This window comes from Salvelinus sp. IW2-2015, linkage group LG17 (assembly GCF_002910315.2).
Source record: "Salvelinus sp. IW2-2015 linkage group LG17, ASM291031v2, whole genome shotgun sequence".
Taxonomy (NCBI): Eukaryota; Metazoa; Chordata; class Actinopteri; order Salmoniformes; family Salmonidae; genus Salvelinus; species Salvelinus sp. IW2-2015.
The window spans coordinates 4,914,727-4,925,164 of record NC_036857.1 but is presented as its reverse complement, the minus strand read 5'-3'; the positions used below and the strand labels follow the sequence as shown (position 1 = coordinate 4,925,164).

Sequence of the window (10,438 nt, the reverse complement as noted above, 5' to 3'; positions counted from 1 at the left end):
TCATCAACATATGAATCACTACAAAACTTATTGTATAACCTATACTAGACCCAGCCTTTGGACCTTTGGTTTTCCTAGATATAGCTATTAAATTGTGATCACTACATCCTATGGATTTGAATACTGCTTTAAAGCAAATTTCTGCAGAAATCATAAAGATGTGCTGTTTGTAAATATCCTGGTAGGTTGACTGACAACCTGAATCAGGTTGCGGGCACTGGTTACAGTTTGACGTTTTTTCTTGAGTGTGTAGCTTGATGAGAGCCAGTTAATATTTAAATCACCCATAAAATATACTTCTCTGTTGATATCACATACATTATCAAGCATTTCACACATATTATCCAAATACTGACTGTTAGCACTTGATGGTCTATAGTAGCTTCCGACAAGAATGGGCTTTAGGTGAGGCAGATGAACCTGTAGCCATATTACTTCAACAGTATGTAACATTAGATTGTCTCTAAGCTTTACAGGAATGTGGTTCTGAATATAGACCGCATCACCGCCCCCGTTGGCATTTCTGTATTTTCGGTAGATGTTATAACCGTGTATTGCTACCACTGTATCATCAAAGGTATTATCTAAGTGAGTTTCAGAGATAGTCAGAATATGAATGTCATTTGTTACAAGCAAGTTATTGACTTCATGGACCTTGTTTCTCAGGCTGCATATGTTAATATTGTCTATTTTTTAGCACTTTTCTGAGTTGCTTGATTGCTTTTAATGCTTTACTGGGTAGACTATCAGAGGCAGACTTGCTCATGTTATTTATATTGGAGCTGATAGTGCAGGGTGAGCTGCACAAAGTGATCTTCCTACTAGGGCACACCACCTCAGTGCTAACAGTGTAACTCTGGTTCATAGGCTCATGATTACTGCATACAATAGCTGTAGGATCAACAAAGGTATTCAGGGCAATTACCGGGACATAAATTAAGTTACTTACATTGTGTCTGCAAACGCCCCTAGGATAATGTACATTTGATGCAGCATTATGACGACTCATTGTCACAATGGTAGGGATTAACTGAGCTGGTCTTGGGTCATTGATAAGTCATTGTTTCAACGCAGCCTTGAAATGTGTCGACAGAGTCCAGGAGCCAAGATGATTTGGATGGACTCAATCATTCCTGTAGAGTATCTTCTGTTTCCAGAAGGTGTCAAAGTTATCAATAAAAGTGACTCCAGCAGAGCTACAGTAGTATTTTAGCCAGATGTGTAATGCCGGTAGCCTTCTGAATTTTTCACACCCAACGATGGTAGTGGACCTGAAATGATTGGCCATTTTCTGGAGTCTTTTAATGCTAAAATCTGTTATTTAAAATACATTTTCATATGTTCCGAGCTGGCCCTCCTGATGTCGTTTGACCCCACATGGACTACGACAGTGTCAGCACCCGGGATCTGTCATAGAATAGTTGAAGTAACCTTGTGGTGTCCTGTACTCGTGCTCCTGGGTAGCACAGGGTTTTAGCCTTGGGAACTGAGATGTTTCTCACCATAGAGCTGCCTATGGTGCCAGCTGGTGATGTTGAATGGGCCGGTCTCAGCCTCACGGTCTGATGAGGATGGGAGCTCCGAGGATCTGAACCCGAGATATAAGTTACTGGAGAGGGAGACAGAACAGAGGATGAAGACGCAGGTATCTTTGGATCCGATCTTAACCAACAATGCAGTTTTCAGAAAATACCTAAAAAAAACAAATACAATAGCATGGTTGGTTAAGAGCTGATAAGACAGCAGCCCTACCCTCAGGTGCCATCACTAATCATCTAAATGTAATCGTTACAGTTACTAGTTACCTGTCCAAAATTGTAATCATTAACGTAACTTTTGGATTACCCAAACTCAGTAACGTAATCTGATTACATTCAGTTACTTTTAGATTACTTTCCTCTTAAGAGGCATTAGAAGAAGACAAAAATGTATGTTACCAATTGAATGATATATATTGCAGGATAAATCAATGTTCAAGTTTACATATCTGGCCATATATGGATGTTACATTTTACTTTATGGGTTGTTTAAGTAGGCTTCTTCTAACCCATCGCTTTCTACTACATATAATTATACGGTTAAATTATATCTTTACATTAATACATATAATTTATAAATCCAAAAATGTGTGTTGCAACTAGATTGCCCCTTTAAGTCTATCAAAAGTGTGCGAGTTTGAGCATGTGTCCATTAGGCCTATGGATTTTTTTATCAGAATTAATTAGATTGAGCAATAAAAGCCTCAATTTTATTCCATAGGCTGGGATCCACATCTGTTGCAAGAGCGCATTTTTCACTGGCTGTCCACTGATTTAAAAAACAATGATTGATAGGCAGCTTAAACAAATTGAATTCAACCATTATTGGGTTCATATACACATTTAGGTCTGAGATTAGCCATTCACAGCAACCACAACCCGTAAGGCGCAAAAAGCTAAATGCAATATGTAGATATAAATAATAAGTGATATCCGGTTCGCCGTAGACTACACCACTGCTGTCATCCTTACCTGCAAGCGTTTATTCAACTTGGATAATCTTTGGATGCCGATAGCAGTCGCACCATTGGAAGACATAGCTAGTACTGTAGCCTACTGTACAAAAGCCTATTCCTGCTCTTTTCCCATGATCCATAAAACACATTTGGTGTGTCATCATAGTGGTCTCTGACTTGTGGTCAGACTCGCTCAGGTGGAACAAATTTAAACTTGATCCTTTTTTCAATGCTGATTTGAATGTCATTGAAAAAAACAGAAGTGTTCGTTTTTTTTCCGCAAACATCCTTTCTGAATTGAAAAGTAATCCTCAAAGTAATCATCTAGTTGTTCAAAATTAATCTGATTACAACATTTTAGCTGGTAACGGATTACAGTTGCCAGTTTTTTGTAATCCCTTACATGTAACGGATTACGTGTAATCGTTACTCCCCAACCCTGGTAATTACCACCTTTCCACTTGTTTATCAACGCAGCATGAGCTCGTTTTTCGTTTTGTTTTCAGGGGTGTATTCATTAGACGGATTATGTTGCAAAACGTTTAATCTGTTGCAAAACGTTTTGCATCAGAACTCGTTTACTCAAAACGGTAACCGTTTTTGCAAAGAAAACGAGAGTTAATATTGGACAAATTCAGGTATGTCACTCCCTGTTTGGTTCCATTCTATGTTATATGCTTCCGTTTGGTTCCTAGAATAAACGGTAAGCTCCGCCCATTTCTACAATGTATCTTCTTAAAATCAGATTTTAACCCTAACCTTCACCACACTGCTAACCCTAAACTAGCATAGCAGGTGTAGAAATACACCTGAGCCGAGTCCTCACATCCGTTTTCAACAGGAAATGTGTACATTTATATAATACTGTATCTCTGAAAACATCCTCTTACTGCCAAAGCTGCTACGGGTGGCCTAAACCTAACTTTCAATTACGACCAAAAAGCTAAGTTTTGTTTTCAGGATTTTTTAACAATTTGGACTGTGTTTGTGTTATCTATTGGAAACCCGCTTTCATCTGTTGCAAAACGTTTTGCAACAGATTAAATGTTTCGCCACGGAATTCGACTAATGAATACACCCAGTTGTATTGAAGGCAACAATAGGTCCCCCAAATTGACAGCTGAGAGAGAAGAAATGGCGATGCTAGGATCCTTTAGCTCTGCACAGCAGAAGAAAAATGTTTCTGGAGGCGACAGGGACGTGACAGAGTTCCTCTGCCCGGTTTGTCTAGAGATTTTTGATAGCCCTGTCACAACACACTGTGGACATACGTGAGTATCTTTACACAAATATATATTTTTGTCTATTAACGTAGCTGGCTAGACATCGTCCAAGTTCAAGCTAACGAGCTGTCTAACGTTAGCTATTTGGCAAAACTAGCCAGCCCACCAGCAAGATCTGTTGTGAGCTGGCTAGCTAAACGATTGAACATGTATGTACACCCATAACCTAACTACTTCTGACAGGAATGAATAATTAGCTATCCATTAATGTTTATTTTGGCATTCAATGTAATGTTTGTAAGATATTTGTAAGTTCATAAATCTGCTTTACGTTCAGTTTTGTTTACGTCAAGAAATGGGGTTCAAGAATCGTGGGTTTTGTAGTCGAATGATTTGTGAAATTCATTCATGTAGATCTTTAAAGAACTACAAAACCCAATGTCCTCATGACAGGACTTTTCCTCGGTGACGGAAGTGCATTTAGTAATAAAACATTCGCACCGTCATTAAATTTCATAAAGTAAAGTATGAAACTATCGGTGATGAACATAGAGGTCTAACGTTAATCATCTGCATCATTGTTTATTTGTGTGATGCCAGACGTATAACATTCAGTTTCGTTTTCCTTCTGTATTGAACAATTCGTTGGTATTACATTACCTATAAATAGATGTTTGCATTCATTTTAGCGGACTAAACTCCATTCCATGGTGAAGGAAGTTTCTGATTAACTAAACCAATGTCTAGCTCCGACTAAATCGATTCGCTCAAYGTCAATACTTCAAAAACATTTTATTATGAAACGCCCAGCTTGTCTATGTTTGCCTTCTTTAGTTGCGTGCCATTCTTTGTCTGCTGAAACCCATACTTTTTCAATAAACGTTAATCTAATACTGCCATTGACTGTTTGCTAATTGCTGTTGCTCAAAGACGGCAACTCGGCGCATGTGTCCATTGAATCTCAACAAGGAAACAGTCGGTGGTGGTATTTGATTAACGTTTATTTAAATAAAAAGTATGGATTTCAGCAAAGAAAAGCACACTACAGAGGACAAACATGGCTATAAGGCGGGCGTTTCATAATATTACATTATTGTAAGTATTGACCTTGGCAAATTGGTGTAGCCAGACCTAGATTCCACCAAGCCTGGTCTCGACCACGCCATTGAAATTCATCAGAAACTTCCTTCACCGTGGAGTTCAGTCCGCTACTTGCATTTTAGCCAATTAATGATTTTCTACACTTCCACTCTCCTTTCCATTCTCTCCCTCCACCCTCCAGGTTTTGTCAAAGTTGTCTGCAGGCGTGCCTGCGGCCCCAAAAGCCAGTGTGTGCCGTGTGCAGGGCAGCACTGGGTCACTGGGCCAAAGCCACTGACCTAGATGCCCTCATACACACCTCTGTGGCGGCCTGCAAGGGCTGTGGAGCACAGGTGTGTCTGTGTGTATAGCATGCTGTCATTTTGTAAAACACTGAATAGTCAAGGGAATTAGGACGAGGGAGTGAATTTTATATACAGTATATTCAGACAACTTGACTTTTCCCACATTGTTACATTACAGCCTTAATCTAAAATGTTTTTTTTTTTTTTCTCAATCTATACACAATACCCCATAATGACAATTGTTGCAAATGTATTAAAAAGGAACTGAAATGTAACATTTACATAAGTATTCAGACCCTTTACTCAGTACTTTGTTGTAGCACCTTTGGCAGCGATTACAGCCTTGAGTCTTCTTGGGTATGACGCTACAACCTTGGCACACCTGTATTTGGGGAGTTTCTCCCATTCTTCTCTGCAGATCTTCTCAAGCTCTGTCAGGTTGGTTGGGGAGTGTCGCTGCACAGCTATTTTCAGGTCTCTTCAGAGATGGCTGGGCCACTCACGGACATTCAGAGATTTGACCCGAAGCCACTCCTGCGTCGTCTTGGCTATATGCTTAGGGTCGTTGTCCTGTTGGAAGGTGAACCTTCACCCCAGTCTGAGGTCCTGAGTGCTCTGAAGTAAGGTTTCATTAAGGATCTCTCCGTACTTAAATCTGTTCATCTTTCCCTCGAATCCTGACGAGTCTCCCAGTCCCTGCCTCTGAAAAACATCCCCACATTATGATGCTGCCACCACCATGCTTCACCGAAGGGATGGTGCCAGGTTTCCTCCAGATGTGACGATTGGCATTCAGGCCCGAAGAATGGTTTCATCAGACCAGAGAATCTTGTTTCTCATAGAGTCCTTTAGATACCTCTTGGCAAACTCCAAGCGGGCTGTCGTGCCTTTTACTGAGGAGTGGCTTCTGTCTGGGCACTACCATAAAGGCCTGATTGGTGGAGTGCTGCTAAGATGGTTGTCCTTCTGGAAGGTTCTCCCATTTCCACAGAAGAACTGTCAGTGACCATCGGGTTCTTGGTCACCGGGTTCTTGGTCACCTCCCTGACCAAGGCCCTGCTCCCCCGATTGCTCAGTTTGCACAGTCAACTGTGGGACCTTTTTATATAGACAGGTGTGTGCCTTTCCAAATCATGTCCAAATCAATTGAATTTAACACAGGTGGACTCTAATCAAGTTGTAAAAATATCTGAAGTATGATCAATGGAAACAGGATGCGCCTGAGCTCAATTTTGAGTCTCATACCAAAGGGTCTGAATTCTTATGTAAATGAGGTATTTCTGTTTTCATTTTTAATAAATGTGCAAACATTTCTTAACCTGCTTTTGCTTTGTCATTATGGGGGGTTGTGTGTGTGTGTATTGATGAGGAATTTTGTATTTAATACATTTTAGGATAAGGATGTAACGTTACAAAATGTGGAAAAATGGGTCTGAATACTTTCTGAATGCACTGTATTTGTATATGTGCACAAAAGTCTATGTTTCTGAATATTCTGCACTACCATTAGCACTGAGGCCTGGTTCCTCCTTGTCTCTCTCAGGTTGGCCTGTCCCAAATGAGAGGCCACACGGCAGCCTGCTCCAAGTACCAGGAGTACATTGAGGAGGGGGTCAGAACCACTGCCCAGACCCAGCCTAACATTATCGGGTGAGACGGGGAGGGTGTAGCCTGTGGTGGCACAGCAGCTTTGAAATGCTGTTCAATCGTCCACTAATGGACTTAGAAAGAGAATATTATACTAAGTAATTCATATATGTATTGATGATCAACCCATCTTTATAGGTTCTCAACTTGTATTGGCTCTAAATATCCACATTTTTTTTTTTTTTTATTTACTATTGCATAAACACTGAGTTTCATAGTGAAGGGCACAGACCCATAGACGTGCTGGTTGTTTTGCAACAACACAGATGGGGGGGGGGGGGATAGTTTACATGTCGTCTCCAATGTTTATTGAAAACATAAATACATTTGAACTATGAGCACTTGTAGTCTCTCAAATACATTGTTACAGTTGTTGGTTAGCTAGTGATTTTTGTATTTTTTTTGCTATAGTAGCATAGACATAACATCAGTCACATTTCAAAACAAGACATAGTATGAAGAACAGGAGAACTAGCTGAAACGAGCTACCTCTGTTGCTAGCAATCTGGCCATCCATATTCACAACACACCGCCTTCTGTCCCATTGAAGCGTTCACATTTTTTTCCAGATTTGTCAGCTAGCTCGTCTATAGAGACCATGGTCATGTATAATACAAACAAAGGAAGCACTGCTTTAGCATATCCAACATGTCCTCATTCCCCTTCCCCTCTGTCTCTCCAGCTCTGTGCCCAACCCCTTCACCTTCTGCCCCTACTGTAACTCTCCCCCTCTGTCTCCAGCCCTTTGCCGAATCGCTTCACCTTCTCCTGCCCGTACTGTAACTGCCAGAACCTTGACCAGGACGGCCTGGTGGAGCACTGCACTTCCCAGCATGCCCGGGACACGCGCCACGTGGTAAGGGGTCCTCACTGAAATGTGACCCACCTGATAATTGGCTCCCCTCCAGCATTTTTTTGTTCATTGCTTCAGCCACGGGTGTAACATGAGATGTTGCATAGAAAGAGTGAGAATGATGGAGGGAGAGAATAAGGGAGAGCTTGACAGAAAGCCAAGAGAGGAAAATAAGATGACAGAAAGATGGCAGGGGGGGGGGGGGGGGGGGAGTATGGAATAGGGATGGCTTGTAAAACCAGGTGCTTTGGGATGTGTGCGTATGGTGTGAGTCTTTTGGAGCCGCTCCACTGTGCTCCTCAATCATTCTGCAGAGCAGGTCCTAAATCATCGCACACACAGCTATCTGCCAGGAGCCTGTATGACTTACTACCGTACCAGAGTCCCCTCCTAGCCGCTGACGGTCACACACACTTTAGTGTTATAGCGGGGGGAAAGGAAATAATACCTGCCAAGGTGTATAGTCATAGCTTGTGCCTTTCTAGAAGCAGGGTGTGGTGGAGGGTGGGGGGGCATGAGAATGTCTAGGTGTGTCACAGCATTTACGTTAGCCGGTAATTGACGACTTTTGGCTGGTAACAATTATAGACTTGCAATTGTCTCAACTGGTACCAGGCCACGCCAGTCAGTCCGTGAAAGACTCCGCTGTGTGCATACAGGGGAGAAGTGTTGAAAAAATGCTATATAGATTTTCCATATCAGTGCCCTTCACCATTAATTATATTTTGCTAGATTAATCTTCCTAAAATATAATTTACAGAAATGTCATACTACTCGACCAACAAGGAGTATTTAGGTGAATGATGCAGCTTACCTCCGTCTTTTAATCTGCTTTAGTAGCTAAAAAAAAAAACGGTGCATAATGTTAAATACTAAAGTGAGACTGAGATCTTGTTGCTATTTGGGGTGACCATGTCTGATCACTGTGACCATGTCTGATCACTGTGACCATGTCTGATCACTGTGACCATGTCTGATCACTGTGACCATGTCTGATCACTGTGACCATGTCTGATCTCTGTGCTGTTTCATCCATAGCAATGCTGCTCTCCTTTCTCTTATTTTGCTCAATATTTACAGTACTCGCTGAAGTTCACTCAAACGATTAATTTAGACCAGACGTTTATTTGAAACGGGTGTTTATTTGTTGAAATGTGTGTCGCTGTTAAAAGGGACTGGCGGCTCTTTGAGACTCAGCTCAATAATCATTGCAGTCACTTTCATGTGGTGTAAATCGGCAGTGGGCACTCCTAAAGAAGCATTAGCCAACGTGAGACGGCATTCAATTGGGTGTCTATTTGATAAAGCCTGTAAAAATCTGGACATACATTTGACGGAAAGGCTGGTGTGTGAGTGTCTATTGCTGCTTTAACACACTGTGTTTGTAATGTTACTTGTGAGGGTGCGCTAAAGACTTGTGTCCAGATGAATAATGTTTTATTCTGTTGCAGGTGTGTCCTATCTGTGCCTCTATGCCTTGGGGAGACCCTAACTACAGGAGCGCTGACTTCTTCCAGCACCTCAAGATTAGACACACCTTCTCTTATGACACCTTTGTCGTAAGTGGATGTTAAGACGCAGTGGCCACAATTCAGTTATTGTACATATCTGTTTTTGTTATTTAATTATTCCCCTTCTCTCCTCCTTTCTCTCCAGGACTACTCCACAGACGAACACACTATGATCCAGGAGGCTCTACAGCGCTCCCTCATGGAGAACTGAGGTGGTGTATGTCTGGAGGAAAAGGGGATTTGGGTGGGGGGGAATTGCACTGCACCCTCCTTGAGCTGGGCTAGTGGTGTAACCATAGGCAACATAATATTAAGGGTGGGTGCAACTTCCTGCCTGCATAACCAGGAAGCTTTGAGCCCTACCGAACAACTCCTCTTATCACTTTAATATTAGACAATAATCATTCAAACATAAATAAACCAATACAAGTTGAACACAGTTAATGTGCTTTCTGGTGTAGGACTGGTAGAAGAGTGATGTCCCTGTATCTCTCCAGAGAAGCGTGTTGTAAGATCAGTCATAATCCACTGAGTCATTATGATTTGATCTGTTCATTGATAACATTGTCATGTAGGCCTAATGTACCTGACTCCCAAAGTTATGTTAGTTTGCTACTGTTGATTCTGCAATAAGAGGCTTTGACCACTAGGTGGCTACCCTTTGCCAACAAAATGCAATGAGACTTTGTTCTTCAATGCGAGAAAGCATTGTAACGTGTAAACTGCCAGTAACTCTTATTCCAGGAGGAATGTCTTTATATAATGTGTACTCTAAATACTTTTCCTGATGAGAATAGATGTCTGAGTGTCAAACCTTCTCCCTGTGGTGTACACTTGTTCACACAAGAAACTTAAGTAGTGTTTTTGTCTTTTACTGTATCCTTTTTGATTTTCTCCCAAGTAGAGACATGGGTCAGTGTGTTGCTTCGGAGCCTAGACTACTGAATATGGTGATAGAGGCTGCATTCTGAGAGTAGGACTTCTATGCATGTGACATAAGAGCCATATTCCTTGAATGTGGCATTCCTCCGTGTAACCTCTCACGGCTTTCGAGGTGCATGCTAGACCTTCTTGCTGGTAGATGGCCTTCATTTAAGACATCTGTAAGTTATTTGGTATTGATTGGTTAAGATATTAAGTATGAGCCTCATACAATCAGGCAGTATCTGTCGTTTAAATAGTTTATCATTGGACAATTGGATTTGATGCACTGCTATGGGCTGTAGGCTGTAGTTTCCCATGTTTGGCCAAAGGAGGGCAGTAGAGCTCCATCACTCTCCATCTAACATTAGAGGCACTGTTCCATTTCTAGCATCATCTCTAGA

At 41.5% G+C, this 10,438-nt stretch overlaps 1 protein-coding gene across 1 annotated transcript; it reads left to right on the top strand.

The window, feature by feature from the left end:
- Window positions 1–3,464: 3,464 nt before the first annotated feature.
- Window positions 3,465–9,889, top strand: rnf114 (ring finger protein 114). The gene is made up of 6 exons (XM_024005978.2): window positions 3,465–3,765; window positions 5,000–5,150; window positions 6,646–6,752; window positions 7,491–7,605; window positions 9,054–9,161; window positions 9,259–9,889. The coding sequence occupies exons 1-6, from the start codon at window positions 3,539–3,541 to the stop codon at window positions 9,322–9,324; spliced, it is 774 nt and encodes a 257-aa protein (XP_023861746.1). The 5' UTR covers window positions 3,465–3,538; the 3' UTR covers window positions 9,325–9,889.
- The last annotated feature ends 549 nt before the right edge of the window (window positions 9,890–10,438 follow it).

Excerpts from the sequence above, each read along its gene's own strand:
- rnf114 (XM_024005978.2), top strand. The coding sequence starts at position 3,539 with ATGTTTCGCCACGGAATTCGACTAATGAATACACCCAGTTGTATTGAA. Across the intron at positions 3,766-4,999 it reads ACAACACACTGTGGACATAC|GTTTTGTCAAAGTTGTCTGC; the intron begins GTGAGTATCTTT and ends TCCACCCTCCAG. Across the intron at positions 7,606-9,053 it reads CCCGGGACACGCGCCACGTG|GTGTGTCCTATCTGTGCCTC; the intron begins GTAAGGGGTCCT and ends ATTCTGTTGCAG.